General features: G+C 44.0%; 1 protein-coding gene across 1 annotated transcript in view; it reads left to right on the forward strand.

The window, feature by feature from the left end:
• The window catches only part of LOC106601106 (leucine-rich repeat and fibronectin type-III domain-containing protein 5-like), a 57188-nt gene extending 43540 nt beyond the window's left edge, over nucleotides 1–13648 (forward strand). The window contains exons 2-3 of the mRNA XM_014193038.1: nucleotides 3807–5214; nucleotides 12003–13648. Coding sequence (XP_014048513.1) covers nucleotides 3827–5214; nucleotides 12003–12996 — 2382 coding nt within the window. The 5' untranslated portion in view covers nucleotides 3807–3826 and the 3' untranslated portion in view covers nucleotides 12997–13648. The remainder of the gene's footprint in view (nucleotides 1–3806; nucleotides 5215–12002) is intronic.
• Nucleotides 13649–15274: the final 1626 nt, after the last annotated feature.

Here is a 15274-nt window from a genome sequence, read left to right on the forward strand (position 1 = left end):
GGAACAAACTCTCAGCTCATTGCTCTGCAATTAACATGCAATTACCAAGGTATTATGGTAACAACATGCTAATAAAATGTCTCTCCAAAAGTAATTACAGTTTTATTACACAGGCATAATAACAGTATAATCTTAAGTGTTACTGAGAATGCTAAGAGTAACAAAACGTGGCTATTAAGTGTCGAAAGGAAACTAAATATCCCCAAAATACCTGCTTGAATCAACTAAAGCCAAGGTAGGTGGAAAATGATGTTTGTTTGTATTCTGAGTAAACTATCCCTTTAAAGATGGTATAGCATTTTTTTGACTAAAAACTTGAGCTGGCGCACATCCAGAGACAATTATTTTATGTAGAGGTGCTGACTAATGGCGAATAAACTATAAGCTATTCAAATAAAGAGAGTCGCACACTCTATACATTATCTCCCCAGTAATTTATTGGGTAAATCACCAACGTTTTGTTATCACTGTGCCTTCTTCAGGGTGTGTGTTTGAAACAAGAGCGCTTACCCTCAGATGCCTCCCTCTGCAGTATTTTCAGGTATAATTCAATTAATTGCAGCTTTTGATCTTTTCAGTGTATGCTGAAAGAGTCATACAGTAGTTGAGCGTCACAACTTATTTATACTTAGAGTATCTGTACAAAATATAATTGGTCAATTGGTTTGACTTGATTATGTACACCTGGGGCAATGGACATTTAAGAGAATGTGTAGGTCAAATGTGACTGTCAGATGGATTGGAATAGTATAGGAGATTTTGTGCTCTATTTATTCTATTTCTATCGTCAACATGCTGTTCCAGATCTAGCCCTGCCATCAGTTGAAGGCAGTCAATCCAATAGTTTCAGAAAAGTAGTCACTTCCTGAGATTTGTGGCACAGATAAAATTATGTTTACTAAATCGAATCAAAGCGAATGAAATGTTATTCATCATATACACAGTTGACAGCAGGTATAAAAGGTGCAGCGAAATGCTTATGTGCTAGCTCCCTCAACAATGCAGTACATTAATGTAATCAATGTCAATAATAAGAATAAAAGAGTCAAGTCAAAAACAACAAGTAATGGAAGTAATAGAAGAGGTACGGTAGTATGGAACTACACTACCATTCAAAAGTTTGGGGTCACTTAGAAATGTTTTGTCCATTAAAATAACATCAAATTGATTACAAATACAGTGTAGACATTGTTAATGTTGTAAATGACAGGTTTATTGCTTCTTTAATCAGAAAACAGTTTTTGGCTGTGCTAACATGATTTTAAAAGGGTTTTCTAATGATCAATTAGCCTTTTAAAATGGTAAACTTGGATTAGCTAACACAACGTGCCATTGGAACCAAGGTGTGATGGTTGCTGATAATGGACCTCTGTATGCCTATGCAGATATTTCATAAAAAAATCAGCCGTTTCCAGCTACGATAGTCATTTACAACATTAACAATGTCTACACTGTATATCTGATCAATTTGATGTTATTTTAATGGACAAAAAATGTGCTCTTCTTTCAAAAACAAGGACATTTCTAAGTGACCCAAAACTTTTGAACGGTAGTGTTTATGGAAATCTATGGGTCTTGTTCAAAAGCAATGCACTAAATAGGGAATTGGAGAATCATCAAAAAGTGCTTTTTGAAGGTTCTCTGTCTCTATGTGTATAAACCATCACACGTAGCTGTCACTTAGAGATTGCATTGAGGTTTTAGCCTCAGTAAAAATAACTACTAATTTACATTCATGGGTATATTTGCATGGGTGTGACATTCTTTGTTTGTAATCCTATGCACATAAATCCATTACAATATCATATTTATTTCCTCCTCGTTCTTCCCTCCATCCTTTTTATTTCTGGTCCCCCCACACAAACACAAACAGCAGTATGTATAGCCTGAAAGAGAAATCAATGTTAAAAAATTACAGTGTGGTAATGAACATGATCCTGCTGTCTGCTTTGTCAGTGGGCAGCAGTGTTGCTTTCATTACCCTGTGGTGCTATGACCTTCCTGTGTGCTCTGGAGACAAGACCCCCCGTGATTAGAAAATCACACAGGCTGCCATGCCATGCAAGCCTTTCTCTGGAGCTGCATGTCATGTGATCCATTGTGTCCCAAATGGCAACATATTCCCTATGCAGTGCACTACTTTTGTCCAGAGCCCTATGGACCCTGGTTTAAAGTAGTGCACTATACATGGAATAGGGTGCCATTTGGGATACATATATTGACTCTGTACCTACCTTTCAAGGGCCCTTGTCATGTTATTAGTAGCCTGTCATGTGACGAGTACCTATTCTCCTTCATCGAAATGACATGTTATGCCAGATCATCCTATAGGCTAAATGAGGCCTTTTCCATCAAACAGGAGGTAATCATATAGTATGTGTATATGTTAGGCAAGCCTGTGGTTTTAACATGTTTCCGTGTCATGTATGCTCTTGCTGGCTATGATGATAGACCGTTATGTCGACATGATCACATTCCCTCTACAGCACAAAATAAAAGTCTCCTGTCAGGTTTTTTCAACCTCATTACATTGATTTTATTTAATTTGCCCATCATCCTTCCTGTGAAGCCAGGCAGGCAGGCAGGCTGAGTGAGTAGCGAGACACTTATCTTCTCATTACATACTTTCCTCAGTGTAATTACAGCGGTGATATCTTCCCACGTGTCAGATATGTCCGCTGCAGTCCGCAGTTCAGGCTGAAGCATTATAAAACAGCTCCTCTGTTCTGCACCCCCACACACTTGTAATGCTGAGTAAGTGACCCAACACAGGGATGGCATGACTCATTCTGGGTATGGAGGAGAGGAGAACATGTGTTTAAAAGTAAAAAGCTCTGTCGTTCCACCTATTAGGTGCCTTTTGAGTAGTGTAAAGTGATAAAAAGGTTTTATTTCATCTAATTTTATCATTCTGTCATAAAGACCACATGTTCAACTTAAGAAAAAACTTTTTCCCCATTTCAAGAGGTTAAATTAAAAAAAAGACTATAGTAGTGCCTATTAAGTGCCATATAAAGTAGGATTGATAACCTCATCTTAAATCATCCATGAATCCCCTTGTGACAGGGGGAATGGAAGCTTGTTGTGTACAACAGGGAAGGGCAATTGAATGCAAGCTTCACAAAAAATTTGAGATTGTTTAAACATTTCTTGTCTGTCTATCTATGGGTATTAGGGTTGACGTGTTATGCTTGACCCACTCAGTTTTCCACCACAAAACACAAGAAAATGGCCAAAAAGAGGAAAACTAGCTCACCTGCTTTTACACTATGATTTGACTATTCAATGTTTCTTTTGTAATTTTATTTTATTTTTTTCACCATATTAAAATGAGAGTTCAGATCACATAAAAGGGTTGACCTCAAAAATGAGGAAGAGTTTTTTTTCTCCTTAAAATGAATTACTAATAACATTAAATAAATAATAATCTTCTGAAATTACTTTGTCATAGCAACAAAATAGCTAGGGCTCTACAATGATGGTGAAAACTTGGATAAATGTCTGAATTAAGTGGGTTAAAATCTTCCTAGAAGTCACAGAGGGACATGTAATTACGTCACATAGACTTTATTGTAACCAGTTTCTAGTTGTACTGATGTCATTTCAACCAGTTTTGACCCCTGGGTATTTCTTACTAAATGGCCCCATTATACTGGGAACTGATAAGTGTTCAAGACTGGGGTGGAATTTAACTCAGAGCATCTTTACTCAAGATGTTAGTGTCACTGCTGGTGTAATTTCTGGTGGTGAATGTCATGATCCAGTTCAAATTATTAATTATCTCTTCTCTCTGTCTTATGTTGCAGGTGTTTGAACCTGACTTACAATGGAAAAACTGCTGGTCTGTCTGTTGGTTATTGGAATGGCAGTGAAGGCCCAGATCTGTCCGAAGCGCTGTGTCTGTCAAATACTATCTCCCAACCTTGCAACCCTCTGTGCCAAAAAAGGTCTCCTCTTTGTCCCCCCGAACATTGACAGGCACACCGTGGAGCTACGGCTGGCAGACAACTTCGTCACCAGCATCAAGAGGAAAGACTTTGCCAACATGACCAGGTTGCAGGACCTCACCCTGTCAAGGAATACCATTAGCTTCATCACGCCACACGCGTTTGCTGACCTGGAGAACCTCCGCGCCTTGCATGTAAACAGCAACCGTCTGACCCGGATATCCAACGACACCTTTAGCGGCATGTCCAAGCTGCACCACCTGATCCTCAACAACAACCAGCTGATGTTGATCCACCTGGGGGCTTTCAACGACCTGCTGGCCCTGGAGGAGCTCGACCTGTCCTACAACAACTTGGAGTCCATCCCCTGGGAGGCTATCCAGAGGATGACGAGCCTCCACACCCTCAGCCTGGACCACAACATGATCGATTACATTCCTGAGGAGACCTTTTCTCTTCTCCAAAAACTCAACCGCTTGGACGTAACCTCAAATAAGCTACAGAAGCTTCCTCCAGATCCTCTGTTCCAGCGGGCCCAGGTTTTGGCCACGTCTGGGATCATGAACCCTTCCTCGTTCGCACTGAGCTTTGGCGGGAACCCACTGCACTGCAACTGTGAGCTGCTGTGGTTGAGGCGCCTGAGTCGAGAGGATGATCTGGAGACATGCGCATCGCCGCAACACCTCTCTGGACGCTATTTCTGGTCCATCCCGGAGGAGGAGTTCCTGTGTGAACCTCCACTCATCACCCGGTACTCCCACGAGATGAGGGTGCTGGAGGGCCAGAGGGTGGCCCTGAGGTGCAAGGCCAGGGGGGACCCTGAGCCTGCCATACACTGGATCTCTCCAGAGGGGAAGCTGGTGTCGAACTCCTCCCGGACGTTGGTCTACACCAATGGCACCCTGGACATTTTGATCAGCACTGTGAAGGACACAGGATCCTTCACCTGCATCTCGTCCAACCCGGCGGGTGAGGCACATCAGACTGTTGAGTTGCTGATTATCAAACTCCCACACATCTCCAACAGCACCAACAACATCCAGGAGCCTGACCCTGGCTCCTCAGACATCTCCACATCCACCAGGCCTGGAGCAAATGGCAGCAACCACACTGGAGACACCAAAACTAGTCCGGATAAGAGAGTAGTCATCGCTGAGGCCACATCCTCCACGGCACTCATCAAGTTCAACTTCCAGAGGAATATACCTGGGATCCGCATGTTCCAGATTCAGTACAATGGCAGTTATGATGACTCTCTTGTTTACAGGTAGGTTCCATTCAATCCCCTCAAATTATTTGTGTATGATTTGTGTATGAAATGCGTAATGGCCCTAATGGATTTAATTTCAATCATCAAGTGCACTTATAGTTTAGGTTCAGAGATGTTTTGTATGTTTTTGATGTAGATTCATCTCAATCACGTGCAAACACAAAAGTATGTTTTATAGGCTTTCAACCACTTGTTTGTAAAATCAATGATGGCGACCATCCTAACTAAGCAAGGCAATAAACTAAACAACCAAAACAAGTTTCAATTGCTAAGCAATTACAGTAGCCACGATATGAGATTTTAAAGCTGTTTAACTAGTAGCTGATTCTTAATTGTGAAGCGTTTTACAAAAACAACAACTAAATAAATATATAAATGGGAGTGGAATTACAAAAACAAAAAGATCATTTATAGAAAATCCCAATTTTATTACATTTGTTTTTTTTAGATAATCTGTAATCCTTGAATACTTATTAGTAAAACCCCCGCAAAGCAAAACCCCCAAATGGACTCAGGCGCATCATGATCTCATATTGATTAAGATGAGCTGAACATAACTGCCATGTATTCTCTGTGATGTGAATAGGAGGTTATTAGATTTCAACGAGGTCGTCAGTGAAATGGCCCGTTTTAGTCAGTTCAACACAAACTAATTCAGTCTGAACTACAATTAACTGGCACTGTAATGGACACAAATTGATTCGGTCTCAATAACAAACAATTAGCTGTAACTCCAATGGGCAGGAGCAAACGGTCTTCGGTTCATTAACAAATACTATACATCTGTCACTTTTTTGTGTTGATCTAATAGAGAAGGATCAACCTTTACTTGCTTGTATAGGCATGAATGGAAATCAATCCCTTATCAGAGGAATATGTAATGTGCGTAATGGCTGTCAGCAGCATCTATCCTCAGAGAGTAGAGAGTGGTGAACACCAGGCTTCTTTTAAAGGAGTTTCTAACATCATCTTATCTTCAGATTGTGCATTGCTTAATCTGAACAGTATTACAATACATTGTTTACCCTTATTTTAACAGATACATTGACTGAGAATACTATCATTTACAGCAATGACCTGGGGAATAGTTACACTGGAGAAGAGGGTGGATGAATGAGCCAATTGGAAGCTGAGAATGATTAGGTGGCCATGATGGTATGAGGGCCAGATGAGGAATTTAGCCAGGCCACCGTGGTTAACACCCCTACTCTTACAATAAGTGGCATGAAATCTTTAGTGACCACAGAGAGTCAGGAAAGACAGCACCCTAAACAGAGCAACGTTACCAATCACTGCCCTGGGGCATTGGGATATTTTTTTTAGAACAGAGGGAAAAGTGCCTCCTATTGGCCCTCCAACACAATTTACAGCAGAATCTGGTTTCCCATCCAGGGTTCAACCAGTACTGCTTAGCTTCAGAGGTAAGCCAGCAGTGGGATGCAGGTCGATATGCTGCTGGCGCTCCAATAAAAAATAGTGTTTTAAAAGCTTCACACATCTACAAAGTGTAACGTTCGTCGCCTGGTGACGAGGAAGCGGACCAAAACGCAGCTGGGAGCGAACACATGTTTATTCAACACACTGGAATTAAACATGTACACAAAAATCAAGAAAAATGCAGATACGTTACGTGCTCAAACAAAGAGACAACACCCCACAAACAGCGTGGGGAAAACAGCAACTTAAATGTGATCCCAATCAGAGACAATTAGCGACAGCTGTCTCTGATTGGGAATCGACAGAACCCAACATAGAAATAACCCACCTAGAGCCTACACAAGGCAATAAAGTAAACCAAACACAAACCAATGAAAAATACCTAACATGACACACCCTGACCCAATATACCCGAGTTCACCTGGTCAGGGCGTGACCGGACTGGACCACTGTGGAGCGGCATGCTCAGGCTCCGGAGCGGAGCCGTCGACCGGAACAGGATTGGGGACACGCACCACTAACCTGGTGCGGGGAGCAGGGACGGGCCGGACAGGACTGGGGACACGCACCACTGACTTGGTGCGGGGAGCAGGGACGGGCCGGACAGGACTGGGGACACGCACCACTGACTTGGTGCGGGGACGGGCCGGACAGGACTGGGGACACGCACCACTGACTTGGTGCGGGGAGCAGGAACGGGCCGGGCCGGACTGGGGACACGCACCACCAACCTGGTGCGGGGAACAGGGACGGGCCGGACAGGACTGGGGACACGCACCACTAACCTGGTGCGGGGAGCAGGGACGGACCGGACAGGACTGGGGACACGCACCACTAACCTGGTGCGGGGAGCAGGAACGGGCCGGACAGGACTGGGGACACGCACCACTAACCTGGTGCGGGGAGCAGGGACGGGCGGGACAGGACTGGGGACACGCACCACTAACCTGGTGCGGGGAGCAGGAACGGGCCGGACAGGACTGGGGACACGCACCACTAACCTGGTGCGGGGAGCAGGGACGGGCCGGACAGGACTGGGGACACGCACCACTGACTTGGTGCGGGGAGCAGGGACGGGCCGGACAGGACTGGGGACACGCACCACCAACCTGGTGCGGGGAGCAGGGACGGGCCAGACAGGACTGTGAACACGTACTGGTGACCTGAAGCGTGGAGCCGGTTTAGCCACTCGTCCTGGCTGGATGCCCATCCTAGCACGGCATGTGCTGGGCATGTCCACCGGACGCACCGGGCTGTGCGGGCGCACTGGCAACACAGCGCGCAACTCCGCATACCATGGCTCCTCCTCCAGATCTTCCCTCTGCAGGTCCTCAATCAACTGCCTCATCATCTTCGTCTCTTCCTCCGTCGTCATCCCCCACGAGAGCAGTGGTCTGGGCTCTTCCTCTGTCCTTCCGGACCACCCCATTAGCCCCCCCAAAAAAATTTCTTGGGGGTGTTTTCCGGGCCTCCTCGACCGCCGCCTGCGACTCCATCTACCGGCTGGCTTTACCTCCTCGACCTGGGAATCCTTCCGCCAGGGTCCTTTCCCCGACATGATCTCCTCCCAGGTCCAGAACTCCTTCCCCTCGCGAGCCCATCTCTCGCGCTCCTTTTCCTCCCGCTGCTTGGTCCTGGTTCGGTGGGGTGTTCTGTAACGTTCGTCACCTGGTGACGAGGAAGCGGACCAAAACGCAGTTGGGAGCGAACACATGTTTATTCAACACACTGGAATTAAACATGTACACAAAAATCAAGAAAAATGCAGATACGTTACGTGCTCAAACAAAGAGACAACACCCCACAAACAGCGTGGGGAAAACAGCAACTTAAATGTGATCCCAATCAGAGACAATTAGCGACAGCTGTCTCTGATTGGGAATCGACAGAACCCAACATAGAAATAACCCACCTAGAGCCTACACAAGGCTAAAACGTAAACCAAACACAAACCAATGAAAAATACCTAACATGACACACCCTGACCCAATATACCCGAGTTCACCTGGTCAGGGCGTGACACAAAGCCACATTATTCCCTATTACAAGACCTGTGTTGATATTGAGGATCACCATAGGTCTCTGGAGTACCTTGACCTTTTGAATAGCATATCTCCTGTCAATATATCCTACAAGCACAGGCCTTTTCGGTTTTATTGTAATGTTCTCCATTGTTGTTTCACCTGCACACATTCATTTCCCTTTCAACGTTATTCATTACTCAATGAGGATGTGATAAAACAATCTGGGCATCAAACAAATTGTGTGACAAGTTTTATGTGCAAACAAATCAGGAGAATGAGCCTCTTTTAAAGCACTCCAACTCGTGCAATTTTAGCCAGAAAAAGGCCCCGTGGAACAGGTAATACCTGACTCAGATCTGCTTAAGGTATAAAATAAACCACTTTATTCAAATGATATGGTTCCAATTTCCATTGTACTGCATATCTAATAAACACACTCAGGCTAACATAACAATATTGTTGACTGTCTCTCACATGATTGTAAATGGGTTCTAACTAAAATAATACAGATATTCCATTAGATTTTTGATGACATGGCGGGATGGATTTTCGATGACTGTGCTGTGCTGTGCTATTTTCCACAGTGACATGGCTTTCAAAACTATTAGTAGGGCACTTTACCATTGGCTGTTGGTGAATTTCAGGGAGGTCAACCTCCACGTGAAGTCACCCTACATGCAGTTATCTTGGTTTGAGACCCTCAGGCTCAGTACATGTTAATGGTAAATACATCAGTGGAAGTGTTGTTTACTTTTTGGGGGCTGTTGTTTTTATCTTTTACATTTTAAGAGTTTAACGCAGTAATTTTCTTGACAATGTACACTTGAGTATACCAAACATTAAGAACGCATTCCTAATATATACCCCCATTCCCCTTTTGCCCCCAGAACAAACTAAATTTGTCGGGGCATGGGCTCTACAAGGTATCGAAAGCTTTCGAAAGGAATGTTGGCCCATGTTGACTCCAATGCTTCCCACAGTTTTGTCAAGTTGTCTTGATGTCCTTTGGGTGGTGGATCAATCTTGATACACACAGGAAACTGTTGAGCGTGAAAAACCCAGCAGCGTTGCAGTTCTTGACACAAACCTGTGCGCCTGGCACCTACTACGATACCCCATTCAAAGGCACTTAAATATTTTGTCTTGCCCATTCACCCTCTGAATGGCACACATACACAATCCATGTCTCAATTGTCTCAAAGCTTGAAAATCCTTCTTTAACCTGTCTCCTCCCCATCATCTACACTGATTGAAGTGGATTTAATAAGTGACATCAATAAGGGATCATAGCTTTCACCTGGATTCACCTGGTCAGTCTATGTCATGGAAAGAGCAGGTGTTCTTAACGTTTTGTATAATCAGTGTCTGCTATGGTCTAAGTTTTCTACATGATATGATTCAATTAATTTCATTGCTTTGGCAATGCAATCAGTTCCATATGGGTTTGAGTGTAGCAAAATCATAATTAACAAAGAAAAAGGATACAGTAGTTACTGGTATTCACCCCTTCAAATGAGTGGATTTGGCTATTTCAGCCACACCTGTTGCTGACAGATGTATAACAGTGCACACAGCCATGCAATCTCCATAGACAGACATTGGCAATCGAATGGCCTTACTGAAGAGCTCAGTGACTTTCAACATGGCACCGTCATAGAATGCCACCTTTCCAACCAGTCAGTTCATCAAATGTATGCCCTGCTAGAGCTGCCCCGGTCAACTGTAAGTGTTGTTATTGTGAAGTGGAAAAATCTAGGAGTAACAACGGCTCGGCCCCGAAGTGGTAGGCCACACAAGCTCACAGTATGGGAATACCGAGTGCAGAAGCGCGTAGCGCGAAAAAAATGTACAACACTCACTACTGTGTTCCAAACTGCCTCTGGAAGCAACGTCAGCACAACATCTGTTCGTCAGGAGATCATGAAATGAGTTTCCGTGGCCGAGCAGCCAGACACAAACCTAACATCACCATACGCAATACCAAGTGTCGGCTGGAGTGGTGTAAAGCTTGCTGCCATTGGACTCAGCAGCAGTGGAAATGCGTTGTCTGGAGTGATGAATCACGCTTAACCATCTGGCAGTCTGGCGGATTAATCTGGCTTTGGCGGATGCCAGGAGAACGCTACCTGCCCCAATGCATAGTGCCAACTTTAAAGTTTGGAGGAGGAATAATGGTCTGGTGCTGTTTTTCATGGTTCGGGCTAGGCCTCATAGTTCCAGTGAAGGGAAATCTTAACACTACAGTATACAGTGACATTGTAGACGATTCTGTGCTTCCAACTTTGTGGCAACAGTTTGACAATGCCCCGGTGCACAAAGCAAGGTCCATATAGAAATGGTTTGTTGAGATTGGTGTGGAAGAACTTGACTGGCCTGCACAGAGCCCTGACTTCAACTCCATCGAACAACTTTGGGATGAATTGGAACGCTGACTGCGAGCCAGGCCTAATCACCCAACATCTGTGCCCGACCTCACTAATGCTCTTGTGGCTGAATGGAAGCAAGTCCCTGCAGCAATGTTCCAATATCTAGTGGAAAGCCTTCCCAGAAGAGTGGAGGCTAATATAGCAGTAAAGGTGGGACCAACTCCATATTAATGCCAATGAATTTGGAATGAGATGATCGAAGAGCATGTGTCCACATACTTTTGGTCATATAGTGTACTCTTTGAAGAGGTAGGGTTTCAGATGTTTTCGGGAGATGGGCAGGGACTCTGCTGTACCAGCTTCCGGGTCACCATTGGGGTGACCATGACAGAGAAGTGCTTTGACTGGGCTGAGTGGGAGCTTCCCTCCCGTAGGCGTGGGAGGGCCAAGAAACCAGAGGTGGCAGAACGGGGTATTCGGGTTGGGGTGTTGGGTTTGAGCATAGCCTGAAGGTAGGGAAGGGCACTTCCTCTTTCTGCTCTGTAGGCAAGTACCATGTACATTAGAGGCCAAACGATGTTCAGAAGTATGAATGACATTAGCATTCACCCAGTCAATGTATGCTGTCTAATGTTATACAGGAATATAGCACTCACACACGGTATAACATGTTGACGTTGTTACTTGTTTATGTTGCCTTTGAATATTTTAGGATTCATTACTCTCCAAAAATAGATTCCTTTTGATTAATGAAACACAGCATTGTCATTTTGGGATAATGATATGTTAAACAATATTTTTTTAAATGCAGCAACTAGGATTGATTTAAGAATATAGGAAAATGCTTCTCAACAGCAGAAGCACATTTGGAACAATTGGTAAGAAAATATCATGCATGAATGACGCTCATTATTTGATTCCACATTGATATCTTTCCTTTGTCCTTCTCTCCTCTCAGAATGATTCCCCCCACGAGCAAAAACTTCCTAGTCAATAACCTGGCTGCTGGAACGTCGTATGACCTGTGTGTTCTGGCCATATACGATGATGGTATCACTTCCCTCACCGCCACCCGTGTGGTGGGCTGCATCCAGTTCACCACCGAGTCTGAGTACCTGCGCTGTCACTTCATGCAGTCCCAGTTCCTGGGAGGCACCATGATCATCATCATCGGCGGCATCATCGTGGCCTCCGTCCTCGTCTTTATCATCATCCTCATGATCCGCTATAAGGTCTGCAACACCAGTGACTCGGGCAAAGGCACACTGGTCACCAACGTCCACTCCCAGACCAATGGGGCGCAGTCTCAGGGGTGCACCGTCAATCCCTCTGTGTCCAAACAGGCCGTGGGAGGGTTGGGGTCAGAGGGAGGGGGCGGAGGGTCTATAAAGGCCGCTGGGCACGCGCCAGACACGCTGACGGACTCGTCTGAGACCTCTCTCCCAGACTGCTCCACTGCTACTTCTCTGGTGAGCCAGAGCTGGAACACGCCTGGCTCCTCAGGGTCTCTGAAGCCAAAGCGCAAGCCTGCGCCAAAGCCCTCCGCTACTGCTTCTGTCACACCTGAGCCCAAGATAGAGGCCCTCCCCAACGCTGAGACCCAGAACACCAACCGCAACAACTCCACGGCTCTGCAGCATCCCCCCGCCCCGGTATTCCACTCCCCCCTACCCTACTCACGCATCAAGGACACGCCCATATTAAGACGCGCACACCCCAGACCATCCTCCAAGTACCTGACCTTACCGGTGGAAGGGGTGAAGGCCAAACGTAGGTACTCTCTAAACGAGGACTCGTCCAAGGCCCACTGCTACATTGGGGTCACAAAACTTGGGAATATGTGGTCTAAGCGGAGTATGTCCATGAATGGGATGCTACTTCAACAGGAAAATATAGACAGTGGCAAGGCCACCTTTTCCAGTTCAGAGTGGATTCTAGAAAGTACTGTGTGACTGTTCTGTTTGTATGTATGTGTGTGATTGAATGTGTGTGTGTGTGGGGACATCTGTTTTTGATTCTTTAGATTTCTTTTGCGTTTCAGTTTACTTTTCTTTTTCTAAAACCAATAGTAAAACGGATGCTTGCCTTGTAGTAATCAGAATTTCATCACTGTTCTCCTCTGATGTGGAGAATCTCCAGCAGCTCAGAGCCCAGTGCTCGGCAGTCCATGCAGTGTTTTTTCATACCCATACAAAAAATGTAGAAAAATAAATCCAACACACCCATCCAGTTCTACAGTACATACACCCAGTGTTGTCGTTGTGGCAAGAGAAAAGCATTGGTGCCTTCCTCTGCATTACAGTTTTCCTCTTGCAAGGAGCACCAATAGGATTTCAGTTGTCCTTGACAGGGGATTTGGGATCGAGAGGAACATGAGAGATTTCACAAAAAGCCTTTCTATTACAGGGAAATAATTACCTGCATATAGAGACAACACAAAAAACAACTATCAAAGACTTGTTACTGGACCTCTTAATAAATTGATATTTTTTAAAGAACAATTCAAGCTTTCTTTTCAGTGACATTGATATTGCCTTTGTTTTAAGGCACAAAAAAGCCCTGTACAGAGAAACAACATCTGCTGTGTTGTTATGTTGTGTAAAATAAAATAAAAATGAAACAAGTATGTTTTGTTGGTTTTGCGTTGGTAAATACATTTGTAATCTCTTCATCCCAGACAGGTATATTTTCAGACAAGCCCTACCATACCTACACAATTCAATACTGTTCAATGTAACCTAACCCGGTGGTCCCCCAACTTTTTGGTGTTCCCAAAGCTTGTCAAAATGTTCCTCTGACCTACCAGATAAACCAAGCAAATGTTTTAAGACTCTATCTGTAGTCTTTAGCTACAGCCCTAAATAGTTCAGACGGGACCCACCATTAGGTGAAACACTAACAGAATCCATATGGAGTTATCTATACCAAGATAAGAAAATTGCACTTATTGCAACATGATACTACAGTAGGCATGCTTATTTACTGGCACAGTATTTCAAATGAATTTATGAAGGCTGATAGAAAATAACTACTGATGTATGGGGACTCAAGTCAATGTTTCAGTAGCCAATCCATTTTATTAGATAACGCTTACATTCATGTAGCATGGAAACTGACGTGCAGGTTTGATGTTTCTCAGGACTCCACCTCAGGAGATTTTAATCAATCTGATGCCAGATACAGTAGAAAAAGTATTTACATGTTTTAGTACAATTCAGGAAGGGGTTAATAGATTATTCCACACGAAACCCAGATACCTGAGCTTGGGCCTGATGCACAAGGTGAGTGAACTCTGGGTAAATATTTTGCAAAATCTTTAAACATTTCATTCTACTGCGCTATAGCTATGTAATGCAATTGCAAACCATGCCTATAAATGTCTGCAGGTACACAGAAGTGAGGTGATAATATATGGAAAAACAACAGATAAAGTGTCTTCAGAAAGTATTCATATCTCTTGACTTGTTCCACATTTAGTTGTGTTACAGCCTGAATTCAAAATTAATTAAATGTTTTTTTTTTCACATCAATTTACACACAATATTCCATATTGACAAAGTGAAAACATGTTTTTAGAAATGTTGACAAATTTATTGAAAATGAAATACCGAAATATCTCATTTATACATACGTAGTCACACCCCTTAGTTAATACTTTGTAGAAGCACCTTTGGCAGTGATTTCAGCTGTGAGTTTTGCTGGGTAAGTCTCCAAGAGCTTTCCACACCTGAATAGTGCAACATTTGCCCATTATTCTTTTCAAAATTCTTCAAGCTCTGTCAAATTGGTTGTTGATCATTGCTAGACAACAATTTTCAGGTCTCTTCACAGTCCCCAAGTCCAGAACAGTCTATGGGAGGCGCACAGTACTACATAGAGCCAAGACTACATGGAACTCTATTCCACATCAAGTAACTGATGCAGTAAAATTAGATTTAAAAAACAGATTAAAAAATACCTTATGGAACAGCGGGGACTGTGAATCAACACAAACATAGGCACAGACACATGCATACACACACACACAATAACATACGCACTACACACACACATACACATGGATTTAGTACTGTATATATGTGGCAGTGGCAGTGGAGGAGTAGGGGCCTGAGGACACACAGTGTGTTGTGCAATCTGTGAATGTATTGTATATTTTTTTGTTGTTGCATAAACTGACTTAATTTTGCTAGACCCAAGGAAGAGTAGCTGCTGCCTTTGCAGCAGCCAATG

Source organism: Salmo salar, chromosome ssa01, assembly GCF_905237065.1.
Source record: "Salmo salar chromosome ssa01, Ssal_v3.1, whole genome shotgun sequence".
In the NCBI taxonomy this organism is placed as follows: Eukaryota; Metazoa; Chordata; class Actinopteri; order Salmoniformes; family Salmonidae; genus Salmo; species Salmo salar.